The sequence below is a fragment of the Anolis sagrei genome, chromosome 1, assembly GCF_037176765.1.
Source record: "Anolis sagrei isolate rAnoSag1 chromosome 1, rAnoSag1.mat, whole genome shotgun sequence".
NCBI classification, from domain to species: domain Eukaryota; kingdom Metazoa; phylum Chordata; class Lepidosauria; order Squamata; family Dactyloidae; genus Anolis; species Anolis sagrei.
Genome location: NC_090021.1, coordinates 142,812,466 through 142,832,666, shown reverse-complemented (window position 1 = coordinate 142,832,666; position 20,201 = coordinate 142,812,466). Strand labels below are relative to the sequence as shown.

General features: G+C 37.4%; 1 protein-coding gene across 2 annotated transcripts in view; it reads left to right on the top strand.

Annotated features, from left to right (window-relative positions):
- GPCPD1 (glycerophosphocholine phosphodiesterase 1) overlaps window positions 1-19,967 on the top strand; it is a 46,675-nt gene extending 26,708 nt beyond the window's left edge. Inside the window, exons 8-21 of one of the 2 annotated variants that reach the window (XM_060786150.2) lie at window positions 739-982; window positions 1,984-2,146; window positions 2,315-2,447; window positions 4,140-4,194; window positions 4,599-4,691; window positions 6,175-6,252; window positions 8,051-8,090; window positions 8,912-8,973; window positions 10,521-10,586; window positions 10,875-11,011; window positions 12,817-12,952; window positions 16,071-16,231; window positions 17,693-17,730; window positions 18,344-19,967. In XM_060786150.2, coding sequence (XP_060642133.2) covers window positions 739-982; window positions 1,984-2,146; window positions 2,315-2,447; window positions 4,140-4,194; window positions 4,599-4,691; window positions 6,175-6,252; window positions 8,051-8,090; window positions 8,912-8,973; window positions 10,521-10,586; window positions 10,875-11,011; window positions 12,817-12,952; window positions 16,071-16,231; window positions 17,693-17,730; window positions 18,344-18,396 — 1,459 coding nt within the window. In that variant the 3' untranslated portion in view covers window positions 18,397-19,967. The remainder of the gene's footprint in view (window positions 1-738; window positions 983-1,983; window positions 2,147-2,314; window positions 2,448-4,139; window positions 4,195-4,598; window positions 4,692-6,174; window positions 6,253-8,050; window positions 8,091-8,911; window positions 8,974-10,520; window positions 10,587-10,874; window positions 11,012-12,816; window positions 12,953-16,070; window positions 16,232-17,692; window positions 17,731-18,343) is intronic. The other variant, XM_060786141.2, reaches the window with a different exon arrangement.
- Window positions 19,968-20,201: the final 234 nt, after the last annotated feature.

The window sequence follows — 20,201 nt, the reverse complement described above, 5'->3', positions numbered from 1 at the left end:
CCTTTATTAAACTAAGCTATTAACTGGAAGTTGACTTCTGCTTTACTTCATCTTAAAAAAAAGATCATTTTGGGTGTTAAACAGGAAGGAGAATGTGTGGTGAAATTGCATACACACCATATAGAGGTTATGGCATAGGCATTATCAGTATGAAAACTGAAGTGATGGTGGTCCTGGAGAACTAACCTTGGGTGGCAACATGGCGTCTGGGTCTGGTTTTGTCTGCATATTCCACAGTACCCATAGCTTAATCCAAATAGTCTTATCTTAGACCCCTTCTACACAGCTGAATAAAATCCCACATTATGTGCTTTGAACTGGAATATATGGCAGTGTGGACTCAAATAACCCAGTTCAAAGCAGATATTGTGGGATTTTCTGTCTTGATATTCTGGGATATAGGGTTGTGTGGAAGGGTCCTTAGTGGTCATCCCCATATTTTACAGAAGTAAAATCAATAATTTATGCACTGTGTGAAGAAGTACTTGCTATTCTTTGCCCAGAATTTTCCAGTATTTATCTCCATTGAATGGCCTTGACTTCTAGTATTAAGAGAACAGAAAACTTTCTTTCTCTATACCACATGTAATTTTATATGCTTCATTTGTGCCCCTTTGTGTTAACAAAGTAGAATACATCTGATTGATCCTCTGACATCACAGGTTGTCTACATTCTGTTACTGTCACAGAGGTTCTATGACACACAGAGTCAGATTTTGCTGTTTCTTTCCTGTGTAGGGTGAAACTCACCCTTGAAGGCTTGGAGGAGGAGGGTGAAGATGACGAGGAAGGTAGACTGTCACCTACCCTTCATCATAAAATGGCAAACACATTAGAGATTTCGCTAATAAGTGATGATGAATTCAAGTCGCGGCATTCTCAGCCAGAATGTGGTTATGGTCTGCAGCCCGACCGGTGGACAGAATATTCTATACAGACTATGGAACCAGACAATTTGGAGTTGATCTTTGACTTTTTTGAGGTGAGGGCGTGAGTATGTGAGACAGCTTTTTCCACAAAGTTAAATATCTATAGTAGTTTGTTGTTGTTGTTGTTTTTAAAAAAGCTCCATTTTAACGTGTGACTTACATTGTTGGACCACTCATCATATTTCAGGGTTTGTAGCCACCTTAACACAATTACAGATAGGAAACTGGAATAAGAGAGGAGAAGCCTCCCAGAGGATGAGAAATTTGTGCCCCTAACAAGAACTGAACTCTTTTTTTTAATTCCCCTTTACATTCCCCTAGCAAAGTGCATGTTTCAACACTGCTACATCTGCCTAAGCTTTTACACATGATGAGACCGGAGCTCAGGCTACTGTTTCCCTCTCTTGTCACATTTGCAAGACAGCATCCAAGCTGGGAAATCCTGCAGTTTTTTGAATGAGATCTTTTTTTTCATGTGTATCAAAACCAGTTGTCCAGTGAATTTAGTATCCTACCTTCTGGCTCCTCAAGGTCCCTCAGATAAATTCTAGTTTCTGAGTTATGATTCCAGCATCTTATTATTTCTTAAACCTTTATTTTAACAATATTGATGACTCCAAAATGGCTCTTTCATTGAATAAAACCAGATAAATGAACTACACGGAACAAAAAAAACTCCATTTGTATTTACATGGCCCATGAGGTCTCTTCCAACTCTATGATTCTACGATTCTATGATTCTATCTTTAAAACTAACTGGTCTATTTTAGCATGTTCTTGCATGAATTATAATCCACTTCCTCAGTAGTTGGACTGTAGTATTCAAGTTTGGATATGAATATTTAGAGCAATAGCAGCTGCAGAAAAAAACAGTGGTAATAAACAATTAGCACAAATATCTTGACATTGCTGTGTTCTTTATCTGCTTTCCAGGAGCAAGAGCTATATTCACAGAAATGCTTGATTCAGATTTTATAGGTTATGGAGTAATAAAAAAAACCTTAATTTAAAAACATTTCTCTCTCTCTTATTTTATTTTATTGTGCATTTTTAGGAAGATCTTAGTGAAGCAGTGATACAAGGAGATGAAATTCCAGGGCATGTGGGCACAGCTTGTCTGTTATCCTCCACTCTTGCAGAAGCAGGAAAGAGTTGCGGTATTCTCACGCTTCCTATTATGAACAGAATGTCACGAAAAACAATAGGAAAAGTTAGAGGTATGATTACTTCAGAGATGTTGATGCAAGCATGGGCTAATCTTAGCATGGTTCTCATTTTCAGAAGACTTGCATTGGATTCAGATGGTTAATGCTAGAAGGACTGTTCTAATCTGATTTTAAAAATTTAAAATGGACAATCACGTCATCTTTCTTTTCTCCTTGTAGTTGACTACTTAATTGTCAAGCCAATTCAGGGATATTCCTGTGATATGCAAGCTACATTTGCTAAATACTGGAGTGCAAGAAAAGGACTAGATGTAGGACATAGAGGTGCAGGAAATTCTACAACCACCACCAAGTAAGTTTAAATAATTAAAGTACAACGAGATACCAGAGAAGAAGTAAACTTTTCTTCTTTTTACCGCAGCGCAGTTGGATCAATGTATCAGGACTTCATTGTGTCTTGGCTGCTATTTGTCATGTTAAGCTAGAAATCTTGTTACAAAAAATAATTTTCAGGAAATGTTTCTAGATTTTTACCTGCCACCTCTGTACTTGCTAAGATCCATCAAAAGTACATTTATCTTTATGTGAGAACTGTGTTTAGAATCCTTTGGAATGTTGTAGTAATTTCTGTGGATCATGGTGAGAAGAAACAAAGCCCCTGGGCGTTGAAAAAGATGGTATTATTTTTCCTATAAACCAGTGTGTTTTGGCCTAGTAATAGATGCTAGGAATTAGATCTATGGATATTAAATCTGTGGAGCTGATCTCATTCAGCTGGAGTACCTTTTGGAGTTACTACTTAATAAAACTCTGAAGGAGGCACTTGTTCTTACCTTCATTTTGCATATACCTTAGTTTATGACAATTTCATCATTATCATGTCTCTACTAGTCCAAGGGATGAATTTCAGATAAGATTTGTAGAAATTAATTGAATGTTGGCAAGTGAATTTAGAATGCTAATTGGAAAAGGAGATGCAGAGAAATATAGCCACTTTTTGTTTGTGATGGCCAGAAAACCAGAAAGTGCAAAGTATTAGAAACAAGATCTCAGTCAAACATGACCTGTGGTTAATTGTTGAGCAACTTAATAAATGGCAGATTCTGAAATGTGTAACTGAGCAACAGAATAGCAAGGGAAGAAGGAAGGAAGGTAAGAAGGAAAGAAAGAGAGAGAAGATGTATGAGAAAAATGGAGAAAGGGAAGAAAGAGAGCCCAAAAAGTGTTTCCATGGAGACATTGTGAAATAAGCCACCTCAAAGCTGGAAAAGGGAGAAAACGGGCAGACAGCAGTTCCTCTGACACTCGGGCAACACCGGGTATATACACAAGTGATATTTTGAAATTGATAAGAACTTTCCCACTTATTACAATTAGCAGTTTTTGTTGTCTTTGCTGTTTTCTTTTCTTTTTTATATAATACTACCTTGGGAACCCAGTGTTCCCCGAGTTATTTGAAAAAGTCATTTTTTATTATTTTACAAAATCAAAAGGTTGTGAGTGAACTACAACTGACATTATGCCAGGTTAACCCCCTGAAACTCCCATCAGTAGTTAAATGGCTCATTTATTTTCTCAACAGTTAAACTTTGTCATATCGGGCAAGTTTGCTCTAGATGTATTTGCTGTGTGCCATAGGAAAAGGTTAAGGGAATGGCAGTAGGCAGGATTATGTAAATTTCATGCCAATGGAGAAAGGAACCCTGGGATGTCCATTCTGAAGGAAAAACAGAACATCTAGGATGAAATTGTCCCCGAATGAAAGCATTCTTTGAGTTGTGGGTAGAATGGTGTTTGGGGAGGACATTGGCAGGGGATGGGCTATTCATGGCACCTGCTGTAATCTGAAATGTCCTTGGAGGGAGTGCTTTTGGTGGCTCCTCAGCACTGAGAACTATAGCCTGCTTGTGGAGGTGGGAAGCTGTCTATGTAAGTGGACACCTCCACCATATACACACATACACATTTTCCCTTTTATTATTTGTATAGATTCTTTTTCTTTTAAAAAAATCATAAAATTAAAACGTTTTTGTTTTGTTTGCAGGCTTGCTAAACTTCGAGAGAACACTGTTGCTTCCTTAAAGAATGCTGCTAAACATGTACGTGTATTTTTATTTTTCTCTTTTGTATATCTGTATAGCTGTTTGTTCTGGAATAAAAAAATATGTGAACAGTATCGAAAGGCTTTGGGCAGAATCCCAAGCAGTGTCTCTCTACAAATGAATGGCATATAGCTACATAGAAGTATTTATGTCCATCTATTTGTGCCACAAATGTTTGCAGAGGAAGATGTAGAAAACTTCTTAAGTATGTTGGAATTCCGTGTATTAGAAGAAGAGAGGCTTGGAAATATTTTGCTCTTACAAATGTTTTAAATAATTGTTATCAAGTGCCTAGAGTTCAGAATTTGTTTTGCTTTAGGAAGGCTACAGTGTTAAGAACAAATGAAACATGACCTTATATGTTTTAAATTCTACACTTTTTTTCCTCCCTTCTGACCTAGGGAGCAGCCTTTGTGGAATTTGATGTACATCTTTCTCGGGATCATGTCCCTATTATATATCATGATCTTACTTGTTGTATTGCTATGAAAAAGGTAAACAATATGTGACTCAAATGTGTACACTGTTTTCTAGTGATCCTTTGTTTCTGATTGCAATGGACTCCTTTACGGGAGGAGAAAGGGCAACGATTATGTTGATCATTCCATACATTTGGAAAAAGCTGTTTATGTAGTAGATGGTGGTTCAGACTTACAATAACTACAGTAACAGGATTATGTTCAAAACATGGTACATAATGCCAAAGTGAAGTGTAAGTCCTTAGCCAGAGAACTGGAGAAGTAACCAGAGATGTTTCTTTACTGTTGAGCTCAAGTTTGATTAGACAGAAGCAGTTGTGAGATACTTCATTTGTACCACGCTGCAATTTTTTTGCATAATGGGAAAGTAAAAGGGATGCTGCAATGCTTTGCGCTGTTGTACTGGTAGAATAAACTGGGTGCAGTGACCCTCTTGTAACAGATTCCTGCGTGGAAATTTTTTAACGAGATATGTAGTAAGACAGTAGATAGAATACTAGAATAGAGAATAATTCTTATATTTACTACAGTGAAATTTTGCATTCACTTATGCCAGCGTACTTACCATATATACTTGAGTATAAGCCAACCCAAATTTAAGCCGAGGGACCTAATTTTAGCACAAAAAAACTGGGAAAACTTAATTGACTTGAGTATAATTGACTAGGGTGGGAAATGCAGCAGCTACTGGTAAATTTCAAAATAAAAATAGATACCAATAAAATTACATTAATTGAGGCATCAGTAGGTTAAATGTTTTTGGATATTTACCATATTTCAAAGAAAAACAGTAAACTAGCTCTGTAAGTGGAAACTTAGAGTAAACAAAAACAATATGTTATCAACAATAACATATTAATAACAACAACAATAATAATATTTCATTTGTCTCCTGCCCTATCTCCCCATGGGGTCTCAGGCTGCCTTCCAACATAGTAACAGGCAAACATTCAGTGCCTATATAAACAATGCAGAGCTAGATATAGATCTAATTATATATACTAACTTCACATATGCATTTCCCCCTGAAACATTTGCAAATCCTCTCTCTATATGTGCATTTTCCTCCTGCAGTATTTTTCTTCCCCTCCCATCCATGCAATGTTTTTCTTCTTCCAAGGGCTCTCCCCCTCCTTTCCCTTTTCAAAACATTCCTCCTCCTCTCCTCTCCTCTCTCTCTCTCTCTCTTTCCCTTTCTCTCTCTAAGAAGAAGAGGGGTTTCCAAAATGGGCAACTGCAGCCTGGAAGGAGAAGAGGAGTGAGGGAGGCTATGGAAAACAAAACACACTGTTAAGGGAGGGGAAGAGGAGAAATATATTGTATATTGCAAACAATGACTTGGAGCCTTGACCTCATTATAAGCTGAGGGAGGCGTTTTCAGCCCCCCAAAAAGGGGCTGAAAAACTTGGCTTATTTTCAAGTATATGCGATACTTACTAGTGCTTTTGTTGTCTCATGGCTTTCTGACTTGATCTTTTGTCTCCCATTTGCTCAAAAGAGAGATCATACTGATCCTTTGGAACTATTTGAGATTGCAGTTAAAGAGCTCACTTTTGCCCAGCTGCAGTTGCTAACGGTATAGTATCAAACTGCTCTTAAGATACATGTTTTTCACTGTTTGTTTTAGAAGTCTCATCAAACATTACTGTCCCACTTTCTTAAAAGGAGCTCACAGTATAAAATCTAGAAACCTAAATGAGCTGAGTCAACAACCAGAGTTAGAGCAGCAGCATAAAAGTTCCACAATATGAAGATAATACTCACAGTAGCAGCTTGCTTCAAATGCTAGAGATGAAAAAAATTAACATTGTGAAAATCTGAATGCACTTCTTTAGGAAGGGTCCTCTATAATGTTCGATGAAGCCTGACATCTGCCTGACAAGGCTAAGCAAAAATTGTAGTCTTGCCTTTCCCTATGAAATGGAAATCTTATGGAATGATCCAAACAGTTGCCAGCGTAGCCTTGTGTTGTCCAAAGCAATATTGATGTGTATCAAATGTCTCTCCCAGCAGATACCTTGCGCCCCCCACCAGGTATTGTTAGCTTCGGGTTGCTGTGAGTTTTCCAGGCTGTATGGCTATGTTGCAAAAGCATTCTCTCTGATGTTTCACCCACATCTATGGCAGGCTTCCTCAGAGGTTGAGAGAACTATTGGAAACTACGCAAGTGGGGTTTATATATGTGAAGAATGTCCAAGGTGGGAGACAGTACTCTTGTCTGCTTGGGGCAAGTTTGAATGTTATAATTGGCCACCTTGATTAGCATAAGCGTTGGTTAGCATAATGGCCTTGCAACTTCAAAACCTGAATTTCAACAGAAAGGAGGAAACCATGAAAATGAACAAAATCTGTCTACCAGTATTGAAATTTCCAAAATCAAGACAATAAATAAAGAGTGACACTCAAAAACCAGGGGAATTTCAGACAATAATCAATCAGGACTAGCTGACACCTCCCAACAAAGGATCCCCCAGGAAGCAACCAGACAGGCTTTGAAGCTGCAAGGCCGTTAAATGCTAATCAAAGTGGCCAATTGCATCATTCACACTTGCCTCAAACAGAGGAGAGTTCTTTCTCCCACCCTGGACATTCCACAGATATATAAACCCCACTTGCCTAATTTCCAACAGACCTCACAACCTCTGAGCATGCCTGCCATAGATGTGGGTGAAACATCATGAGAGAATTTATTATTTTACTTTATTTGTATACCGCACTCTCTCAGCCCGTAGGCGACTCAATGCTTCTGGAACATGGCCAGACAGCCTGGGAAATTCACAGCAACTCAGTGATTCCAGCCATTGTTAGATTTGTTGAAAAATGGTAATAAATTTGACAAAAAACAGCATTATAAAAAGTTCAGAGTGTATATAGATCAGTTTAAAATCATTAAGCTGGGTTTCACCCATAAAGAATAACATCAGTTTATAACGGGTAAAGCAGAACTAAAATTATATTTGCTATAGCTGGGAGCACAATATGCTTTAACTCCAAATTCCAGGGACTTTAAAGCCCAATGATACGATGCACTGTACCTCATAACAAATGCCCTAGTTAGTTATGTAGTCAAAGTACTGGGCAAGATTTCATTAATCTTTCTGAGCAGTGTTTAAACTGCTTCCAAAGGATTATCTTTTTTTCTACTGATTAAGCCTTGGTCTGTTGTAACTTCAGAGTTCACCATTTCAAAAGGATAATGGGGTACAGATTATCAGAGAAATAACCCTAAAGATCCCATGCTGAAGAAGGACTTGCAGGTCAAGGTTGAACAAGTAATTCAGTCACTGTTGAGAAAATGAATGAGCTATTTTAAAACAATTTTCTGCTTGCTGACAAGAAAGCATATATTCATTTCAATTTTTTTATTTGTTTAGCTGGCACATGTGACTGCATTAAAATCAAAAGGTAGTCAAGGTATGTATAATTCTTTAACTTTCTGATTATTTTCATCTTTTATATTTGAATCAGTTAATGAATTTGTTAATTAATACCAAACTACTGTTGTTTGTAGGGATTTTAGCATAGAATATATTCTACAATGTCCCTTAATTTGCAAGGATGTATATAGAAATTTTAGAAATAACAGTTCTAAAATACTTTAAAGTAAAATAATGGACTTGATAGACTTTGAGTTAGTTCTACTGAGATATCACTGCACTGCTGCTGAAGTCTTAAATATCAAGATGACATTTAAGATACATAAAGGGCAGTTGCTTCTTGCATCTTTGTGTGTTTCTGGGTTGGCAATTATTTTGAAGGCCATTTAGAATTAGAATTGCAATAGAAGGGCAGTCGTAATAATAGTTATTGTGGAGGGAATAAAGTTTGGTCCCTGGTTATAAAGACTCCAGAGCTGAATTGGTATAATTTTATCTCGACCTCTGAAGCTGGCAGGAGGGAACCAGAGCAAAAAATGCTGTACTCAATAAACATAGCGCCAGGCAGCTATTGGAACCACTCTAAGAGGTTTTTCCTCTCTGTTATCAGTTAACTATTTCCTTCAGAGGTAGGACAGTATCACTGAATGGCCCATAGCATGTATGAATACTATTTACAGGATGTTAAAACATCTGGGCATCCCCTGGGCAACGTCCTTGCAGATGGCCAATTCTCTCACACCAGAAGTGACTTGCAGTTTCTTAAGTTGCTCCTGACACGAAAAAAGCATGTATGAATTCAATCTCTTTGGTTAAAAATGTTTTCCGTTGAAGTATATGCCTTTCACTTCTGCACAGATTCATTTAAAGAAGAAGAAAATGTTCCTTCTGACATGCAACCATTCCCTAGCCTACAAAAAGTAAGTTATCAATCTCGGACAAGTGTGGGTGTCCAGCAACCAAACCAGGTACCAAATTTGCCTTATCAGCAGCCCACCAAAACTTCCACTGACATCATAGTGAGCAGCAGTACAGATGTAAAACAGAACTACATTTTTATTTCCGCAGTCACAGCCACATGCTTCCTCCTCCCATCACTATTACTATAACCAGGCATAAAAAGGGCAATCTCTCTTATTTCTTCTGGAAATACTGCTGTCTCCTTAGCAGAGGAGAAAACCATCATCATATGCTTCTACTGCCATTGCTGTGTGGCAGCTATGGGATTGAGGGGAGCAGAGCTCCAAAAGGATTCTGGAGATGCTGTATGGCATTCCCATCCTCAGAAGTTGCCTGTGTAGCATTTAGTCTAAGATAAACAGTGAAATAGAATAGCTGCTGTATTAAAACAGAACCTTCAAGGAGGAATTCTAGAGCAAGGATGGCGAAACTATGGCTTGCAAGCTGCAAGTAGACTCCTAGACTCTACTTTTGCAGCCTATACGGTCCCCTAAAAACTTTTGTTCTTAATTTTTGATATAAAATTTGTTCAAAACACATACCCACAGACCTAACTATGTAAAAAGTAAAAACTTGAAAATGTGGCTTTTCATGCAAGCCTTCAATCAGGGTTAATATTAATAGTAATGTATGACTTGCCGGGATTGTGGCGCAGCTGGCTGAGTGTCAGCTGCATTAAGATCACTTCTGACCAAAAGGTCATGAGTTCGAAGCCAACCCCGGTCAGAGTGAGCTTCCGACCAGTTGTGTAGCTTGTTGTCGACCTTTGCAACCTGGAAGACAGTTGCATCTGTCAAGTAGGAAAATTAGGTACCACCTATGTGTGGGGAGGCTAATTTAACTAATTTACGAGGCCATTAAAAAGACTCCAGCAAAGCATGTAGGGAATGCGGAAGTACTTCATCAGTGTCGCAGATGGACGATTAAAGCAACAGCTCCCCTGGCGGCCAGAAAAGTTAAATAGCCTCTGACTGTCTGTCTATATCTGTTGTGTGTCTTTGGGATTGAATGTTTGCCATATATGTGTACATTGTAATCCAAAAAGGGCGGAATATAAATACTGTAAATAAATAAATAAATTTAGAACTTGGGTACTAACGTGACTGAAATTGGTATAACCATTTTATCCACAGCTGTTGCTACATTTTAATTAATAGGGATTTTATGCTTTTAAGTACATCTATTTTATGTTATTGACAGCATCATTGTTTACAGTTGTTATATATATATTACTGTATTTTGTTACGTGTTTTACTGTATTGTATTTTCCAATGCACTACCATGTGCTTTTAAGCCATCCCAAGTCCCTTTTTAGGAGATGGTGGTTGGAAATATAATAATAATAATAATAATAATAATAATAATAATAATAATAATAATTATTATTATCCAGTCCCATAGTATTGCTGTCACTCCTCCACAAAGAGAGCACAACATTTTTCTTGAACGTCAGTGCTTAGTTTTGCCAGTGATCTTTTTATAACATCATGCATGCCTTTCTACATAGGTATTGGAAGCTATTCCTGAAGATGTTGGGTTTAACATAGAAATTAAATGGATCTGCCAGCAAAAGGTAAGAAACAACTTTCTGAACACATGCTGTAGTTTAGGCATTGCATGAGAAATGAGTCCTGTGTTTTAACCCCAGTGTTTATAGTATAGAACCTGATTTCTCTATTCTTTTTCTACCTCGTTTTCCTCTGTTCTCCCATTGTTAATGCAAGTAGGATTGCCTTTATGAATGTGACATAGCTTTCTGAATCCATAAGGTGTGAATTCTTAAATAACAGTTCCTTAAAATAGATGCTTTTTGTTCAAAATAGATGCAACATGACTTATGCGGCTTTTGTTTTTTTGGCAGGATGGTATATGGGATGGAAATCTTTCAACCTATTTTGACATGAATCTCTACACAGACATAATTTTGAAAACTGTTCTGCTTAAGGCTGGAAATAGGAGGATTGTGTTTTCTTCATTCGATGCAGATATATGCACAATGTGAGCAAATGGAAATATTTTTCAATATCATTTTGGAGAGATATATTTTAAACTGGAGAATTTATATTTTATTCTAAGTAATCTACTGATATGGGAAAGTTTGCACATAACCAAGAAAATTAATAGAAAATGATTCTGTTAAATGTAACATTTTGAGGTTTGTATGCAGCTCATTAGTATCCTCAAGATACAGGTTCCTCGAGGACTGGAAAGTGATAGAAACTGTTATTTGATGTTGTGAGAGATAACTGTCGGTTGCTATGAGTTTTCCGGGCTGCATGGCCATGTTCCAGAAGCATTCTCTCCTGACGTTTTGCCCACATCTATGGCAAGCATCCTCAGAGGTTGAGAGGCCTGTTGTAAACTAGGCAAGTGAAGTTTATATATCTGTGGAATGTCCAAGGTGGGAGAAAGAACTCTTGTCTGCTTGAGGCAAGTGTGGATGTTGCAATTGGCCACCTTAATGAGCATTTAATGGCCTTGCAGCTTTGAAGCCTGGCCGGTTGCTGCCAGAGGATCCATTGTTGGGAGGTTTTAGCTATTCCTGATTGTTTCTTGTCTGGTATTCCCGTTTTTTAGTGTTCCTCGTTATTTACTGTCCTGATTTTAGAGTAATACCTGGCTTCTCCAAGAGGATATTCACTATTATTTATATTATATTATTTCTAATTCTAAGGTAGAGAGGAAGGATGGTAATACCTGGATTATTGGATTATTTATTATTATTTTAATAATACTATGATACTGTCATTTTATATTATTACTATTCTGTTCATTTTCAAGTTTTCCTCCTTTTTGTTGGAATTGTCCACATGCTTGTGTATTTCAGTGGCTTCTCTGTGTAGTCTAACATGATAGTTGCTAGAGTGGTCCAGCACTTCAGTGTTCTCAAATAATATGCTGCATAACAACTGCTTTTGCACAGTTGCAGAGTGTGGTTCATTGAAATCTGGCTGAATTGTGCCTTTATAGCAGTGGTTTGTTAACTAACAACAAATCATACTCTAACCTCATGTTTTCTTGTGACCTTGTGAACTCTGGCTTATTTCCCCTAAAGCCTTCTCCTGTGTAAAACAGGAGATAATAAAAGGCGACTGAGATAAAATGATCCAGAAATAGAGAAGACAAAGCATGTTCATGCTTAAGCAACAAAGTATGGTTAACATAGTGATGACTTGCTTCATGTGTTCATTAATTCAGAAAACAAACAACCAGCAGAGCGAGAATCCATTAAAGCTAGGAAGAACCATATCTACAAGCAAAGTTTCTTGTGAGTCTCCAATCTGCTAAAGAGCCAAGGGACTCTACATTTATAGCATGAATGAACTGTGTCATCTGTGTAATTACTTGCAAATATTCATGATTTGCATCCAGTCTGCTATAATGTTTTTCTCTGAGCTGTTTTAAATGTCTGACAAATTTTCATGGAGAAAAAAAAGCTGTAAGGGAGGAAGAGTTCAGATGACATGTATAACTCCTTTTTGCTGTTCTAAGAAAATAAATGTAAGGTAGGCTTTCAGTATGAGCCAATTCATGCATCTTAAAACAATTAGTACAATCCTCACAACCTCTGAGGATGCCTGCCATTTATGTTGGCGAAACGTTAGGAGCGAATGCTTCTGGAACATTGCCATATAGCCCGGAAGACTCACAGCAGCCCAATTTGTACAATGCTGTTAAACAACTCTTATGTTTGCAAGTAAATGGTTGAATTTAGAAAAAATGTGGTCTTCTGTCCATATTAAAAGAACGTGGAAGATTTCCCCCCCCATCAAAATTGTAACTTAGTTGCAATTGTCTTGCAGGGTGAGGCATAAACAAAATAAGTACCCCATCTTGTTTCTAACTCAAGGAAAAAGTGAAACTTACCCAGAACTGATGGATCTCCGGTGCCGTACAACGGCTATTGCCACAAGTTTTGCACTGTTTGAAAATCTACTGGTAAGTTGGTGCATCAGACAGTTATATGCTAAATAAAATAGTTCTTCATGGGATTAACATGTGGGTGTTTTTCCTGCATCTGCACAGAATGTTTGAAAACTTCTAGAGCAAAGCCAACAGCTTTTTGTGGGAGCCACAAGTTCCTTATTGTTAATATCAGTGCTTTGCTTCGGTTCCTTTATATTTTCCATTGACTAAGCACTATTTTGAATTTTCTATTCCTCTATGATATATCATTTCAGAGCTTTCCTTTTCTCTTTTCTGTTTCTTCGAAAATCTGTTTTAAATGTCCTTTTGTTTGGGGAGAAGCCATCATGTATGCTTTACCTCCATTTTCTCTAATTACCAGGGTTGGTATTAAATCCTCAGGAAAAGCACAAAATGCAATTTAATTACAACATGTTGGTTGACACAGCCTGATTTGCCTCGCTTCTGCCTCAAATGTTCAAACCTGTTGGAGATAACAACCTTCTCAAGCCTCTATGTAATGTTTTGTCTGTTTATAATATGTCATTTTATATCTTGAGGTGTTTGCAGTGTCCTTAGCTCTATATACTAGAGGCAGTGGGAGGGGCTGCAGATCATGTGACTGTTTAGAATACAGTTTAAACATGATGACAGTTGAGGCTTGAGTCAGATTTTCAGTGAGGTGTCAGTTTAGGAAGTTAGAAGACAGTTAATTAAGCCTTGAGTCAGCTTGAGTACAGAAGTCTATTTTTCAGTCAGATGTCAATGTAGGAAGTTAGAGAACTGTTAATTCTTGAATTTCTTTGAAAGTAGACTCTCATGAAAGAGAAGCGTACAAAGCAGTATATATTTCACTGGTAAGGTAAATATTTACTGAATCATTTAAATAGCTTTTAAGCAGGGAAAATTATAATATATATTTTGAAGATATTGTTGAAGACAATAAGTTAAAGATACAAACCAAAATGTTTTATTAAAGTTTAACCTGACAAGAAATGTGCCAGTATATTTAAATACACGAAGTTATGAGTAAACAAACATGTTATTTTAAAAGAAGTCTGCTTGAATCTTTGTCTACTGAGAGCATAGAATAGAAACAAGATATTTGGGTGTCCAGTGTTCATCCATTACCCAGTAAACTGAAGGAACACTTCTAAAACTCTGCTACCCAATAGGTTATGATCCTAACAGGTCATAATCCCCAAAAGGTTATGGTCCTAAAAGGTCATAAATCATAATCCCCAATAGGTTGTGATCCTAACAAGTCATCACCGTTATCCCAATAAAACCATCCAGACCTCACGGTCCATAACAGAAAGACGAGACATTCTAATGTAGTCATTCTCAAACTGATGGCTTGGAAGACATTTCTATAGTATCTCTTATTGTGTCTATATGGAACATCATTGCTGCATAAGACCGACCTTCCATTCAGCATTCCTATGCCTATAAATGGAGGGTGTTCTTGGTATTTTTGTCACCTTGATGCATGAGTTGAACTGGAGTTCTTCCTCTCCTGTTTTGGATATAGGTCTTACTCTTCCTTCCATTAAAAACCTCTTGGCAGTAATATCAGTTAATTTTTAATTCATCAGTAAACTCTCCACTTTCAGAATCCATTGGGTCAAGCAGTTTCTCAAGGCTTATTTATTTATCGTGTCAGGGCAACCAGTTGATTATATTACATTTCTAACAGAACAAAGCAAACAAACAGACAAAATACAAAATTTGTGAGTTTGGTAGTTGATTAAATGTCCTTTGACCAGTATCTGGCCACTTGGAGTGCTTCTGGTGTTGAGAACACCTCAATGGAGTTTACTTGGGAGACTGCCTTTCTAGTAGCAATTACATCTGCCTGAGAAGCAGGAGAGCTATATCCCCTCAGAACTGACCAGCTATACCTGTGGGTTACATCAGGTTGTGTTAAGATTTTATCTGTGTTTCACATCAATCAGGGCATTGTACTTCCCATATACATGCAGAACCCTACTTCAGAATTGGAATGGACTCCTCATTGTTTGCACATTGGACAAATCCTAGTCTTCTAGAATGGGAGGCTTTCACAGCTCTCAGAAACAACAACGGACATTGAAGCAACATTTCTCTACGTAGATGGTTTCCACTATATGTGTAGCCATTCACCAGAATCTATGACTGCACCTTTTATATTCCTGAAGGGTGTTCCTCAGGAGTATGTGCATTGAGCAGCTACGTGTTACAGTCCCTGACCTTCATAATATACCTTCATAATTTAAGTTGACCACTTAAATTATTGTTAATAATGTTGTATTTAATCTGTATTTTACCTATGGATATTTATTATATGTATCTTAACAGTGTTTTGCTATAAATCCCTAAACGACTCCGGCCCAGTTTACCTGTCCGAACTGATTCTCCCCTATGAACCATCAAGGTTGTTAAGATCTTCTGGAGGGGCCCTGCTCTCGGTCTCACCACCTTTGCAATCGCATCTGGTGGGGACGAGGGACAGGGTCTTCTCAGTAGTGGCCCCTCAGCTCTGGAACTCTCTCCTACTGGAGATTAGAACTGCCCCTTCTCTCCTGACTTTTAGAAAGTTGGTGGCAACTTGGCTCTGGAATTTAGCATTTGATGAGTGAGTCAATAACTCTTGACCACACGGACGGATGAAGACGAATTGTAATTTTATTATGACGACTTGGCCTTATGTAATTGTATGATTCCTTTTTAATGTATTTTATGTATTAATGTGTTTGGGGTTTGATGTTTTAAACTATTATCTATTAATCTTGTTGTAAACCGGCCTGAGTCCCTCTCCGGAGGTCAAGAAGACCGTATATAAAAGTTCTAAATAAATAAATAAATATTTTTTTTTCATCTCGCTATTTTGTTCATGTTGTTCCCACCCTAAGCCACAAGGAGGGGCGAGTAATAAATAAATGGTTCTTATTGTTGTTATCGTTATTAAAGAAACTTCAATTGCAGGGGTAAACAGGTGGTTTTTTTTTTTTTACCATAAGGCAAACAATATGAGTGCATTGTAGTGTGGTATTGATGGCTATAAGGTGTGTTAAGCATCATCACATGCTCATTTGGAAAACTGATCTTTGCATTTGTTAGTATCTCAATTACATTTGCTTAATAGCTTAAATGTTTTCTATTTCTTTTTCAGGGAATTAATGCACATACTGAAGAATTGCTAAAGAGCCCGTCCTATGTTGATGCTGCCATATCTAAAGGCTTAGTTGTCTTTTGCTGGGGTGATGAAGCAAATGAGCCAGAGAACAGGAGGAAATTGAGGGAATTGGGGGTTCATGGTCTGGTGTATGACAGGTATTATTACATTCGTATACCTTTTGTAGAAAGCTTTTAACTATGTGTTTAGGCTCAAGACATAATCTGGAATAAGAGCTTCATAAATTGCTTTTATTACTTTACCATTTTAGTGTTAGTTAAAGCGTACCTTTACAACAATATTGCACGCTCAATTTATTTGCCTTCATTTTTTCCCAAAATGAAGCAGTCATATATAAATAACAACATTTATATATTGATATTCTTACTAGTGATACATATCTTGAATGCCATATCTTTATGGGTATTTTGCATCAATACATCTACCTTGAGAAAGGGGATCAGTGGAAAGCTGACTTCACAAATGGCAGGTGTTTTTCCTTGGCTCTGCCCTTTTATGCTTCCTACTCATTCTCCTGGGCAACAGCCTTCCTTATTCTGCAGGTTCTCCTGAGTCTCAGGAACATTTTCAAGGGCTCCTTGAGACATTTGCAGCGATTAGGAAAAGGCAGCTTTTACTTTGTGCCCTTTCATATGTAGGTATCTGAATCAAACTTGTTCCATCTGGAGAACCACCTTTTCTCCTGTAGGGAAAAGCAGTAACTGTATTAATTTTTTCATTTACTATTATTCATTTAATTCGCCCCTTGCACAACGATTACAGGTGGGTTTGTTGCCAGACAGACCTCTCCCTTTTTGGCCTGCATTTGTTGTTTTGTGTTGTGTAAAATACAGTCTGAGAACACCTGGGTTTCCTAACATGTTCCCAGCTGAAGTCCTAATAAACCTGAGCTAAATTAAAAGCAAAACAAATCCTAACCACTGTAGTGCAAACATTATATTGGCTCAGATGCACATAATGTGCTGCCTGATTGTTACTGCCTGGAGTGTTTGGTATTGTTGGTGGAAATGCAGGGCATGAAATAAACCATAGCTCAGTAATTTGATACGCATACATACTTGCTTATTAATACCCCCTTCCATGTATTGCAGGGATTAGTTTCAGTTTTGAAACTAAAGTACGTAGAATAATTTTAATCACATTTTTGGCTATACTTTCTCCTATTTCCATTTCTCTTTCCACATTTTGCAATGGGTGGGCTTAGTACTCAGTTCATTGGTAAGGTAAATATTTACTGAACCATTAAAATAGCTTTTAAGAAGGGAAAATTGTAATCAAAACATAAAAACAAGATAATAAAAAACAGATACCTTTAAGAAATAAATAGTACCTGCCAATAAAACACTCCTACAGAAAAAAAACAGCTGAAAATGGAAAAGCCTGTTAACAAAAACATATTAGAAGAATTCAAATTGAATGGAACTAGAGAAATTACTTCAGTTTTGTTGCTGTGTTCCTGGGTTCGCAAAGCTGAAAAGGTACACGCTTCCCATTCCTGTTTCTGACCAAAAGTAACTCAGTAATCACTTCTTGAACAGGGTCTCTAAATAGGGAAGTAACTAGTTTAGTCCCTGATGAATGGATTACTCTTCTTCTAGATATCCACCAGAACCTCCTTTTCCAAATGATGTGACAGGTTTGTACTTGCTTTCTAGAATGGCTTTTTAGAAAGCACTTAAGCAATCCATGGTGGGATCATGATGCTTACTTCCCACACAGCTTTTTATTATTCCTTTTGATATTTGGAATGCTTTTGATGTGTAAGCAATTTTTTTGGGGCTGCTCATATACCTAAAACAATGAAACTATATAGCACTGCATGGAAGTAGTAGGTAATGTCTGTACCTTGTTTGTATGCATGTACTCTGAAAGCTGGATAGCTGTATAACATAATGTCTAACTACTAGAAATCTGAGATGCCAGAAGTTTTGTTGAGCTGTATTTGATCAAATTTCTCAAAACCTGGTGAACTGCCCTGAGTCCCCTTTGGAGTTGAAAAGGGCAGTATACAAATACTGCAAATAAATAACGAATAATAAAAAAATAATACTAGTTGCAGGGTGGCTTAGATCTGAATTATCACTAATGCATTTGAGCATACAATAATATTTCCAGTTAAAGTTGTTGGCAATGTAAACAATGCTGATATTTGAAAAGAATTTTAAGTACACTGTCATTCAACTTTTGTGACACTACTTAAATATCACTTTACTATAGCTTAATTTTACATTAAATACATTTCTTCTTAGGATTTATGACTGGATGCCCGAACAACCAAATATATTCCAGACAGAGCAGTTAGAACGGCTGAAGAAGGAGCTACCAGAACTGAAAAGCTGTGTTTGTCCCACTCTTAGCCACTTCAGCAGTCAAGGTCTGTGTAAATGTGATAGTGATACCTTAAGACCAAGAAGGATTGAAAGTTCAAGCAGTTAGTTTCTGGTGGACTCTTAAGTTGTAAGAAATGCTGTTGTGCGTGTGTTCACTTGTTTCCACTGAAGAATGCTAGTAACGCCTCACTGTTCTTGCATCCAAAATTAAGCAATAACGCCTGGCCCACTGTAGGATATTCAAAGTCATTGCTAGATTATCAGATCCAGTTCAAATGCTTGGCCAGTTGTAATTACTCTGTTCTTGTCTGTAGCTGTTGTATATTCGGAGCTGACCACTTTCAGGTGGAATCTGTGTACTGTATGTAACAAACGCACCTAGTTTCTGCGCAGTCTGAAGTGCAATACTTTCAAAAGTCGCTAGGGTGTAAATTGCCAAATATCACTGTTTAATTGATTAGGTTCCAGCACCAGTGGAGCAAACTGTACTGTATAAAATCATATTTGGTCCGATGAAAAGGTACCTCAAGTGCACATGATTGCACTGATTCATGCACTTGTACAGATGCGTGCCAGGATATTGCAACATCACAATTAGTCTTTTCATTTTTAAAAAAAATAATCCTGTTGCTGTCAAGCTGCCTTCTGTCTTGTGTATATTTTGCCAGATACAATGATGAATGGTGTAATCTCTGTTTAGCAACCTACAGGTGAATAGCACCCCTTCTCCTCCTTTTTTAGGATCTGAATTTTGCTGAAACTCAAAATGTTGTAAATCAGTATAAGCCAAATTGCAAGGGTCTGACTCTTAAGTTGAAAAATTGTATCATTGTTGTTAAATGTTAAATGCACAATACAAAAGCCAGTAAATGCATGACGCTCTGGATGTCTCTGGCGGTTCTTGTTCCCTTGTGGTGCTACATGGGACAGGGGTGGCAAGGACTGCCTGAAAATGCTTCAATCTTCGCTGAGAAACCACAAGCCTCTGTGTGTAGATATAGCTACATGAGATTTTGTCATTTCATTCTTTACTTCTAGCCACTAGCAAGTGCATTTGAAAAAAAAAAGGTGAACTTCATTTTCAGAATGTAATAGAATCTCAGTTTGGCTAATGTACGCTGTGTATAAATTATTAAGGAATTATGATGAGTATTTTGTCTTGTATGTACGTCTGCATGTCATTACCCGTACCTCTACAATAGCAGGTAATGAGACCGAACTCTGCAACTTTTTGCTAAAGTGTTAAATGCGTAATAAAATAATAAAAAAATATTTATTTTTTCCTGCTATGGCAAATCAACCATTGAAACAATAGCGTGTATGATACAAATCTTGTCACTGCTGTACAAAGCTGATTCTATAAAGGTTCAATAAATGCAAGTATGTACATGGTTTTGGGTCTGTACTACTAAGTTGTTTGGGGGGAAGTGGCCTGCTTCCTGTTGGTTTGTACTGAAATTCCTCTTTTTCTCCACGAACAACACAATCTTGAGATGCCTGGGAACTGTCTTATTTTAAAAATAAAATGCATTTTATATCTAAATTCAATCCATCTCTGTGTTTAATGTCTCTAAAATGATGTGTCTGTGCATAGAAAAGAAAGAGAGAAGAAAGCAACACCTACCTGAAAAGTGAGGAGAATGCATTTTCAAAGTCCTTTAGCCTCCCTATCCTCCCTATTAGCAAAGAAAAACAAAAAGCCGCTACCAGATTTCAGCAGCACAAACAAGCAATTTGCCATAATGGGAGGGGCTGACTTCTTCTGTTATAGAGGATT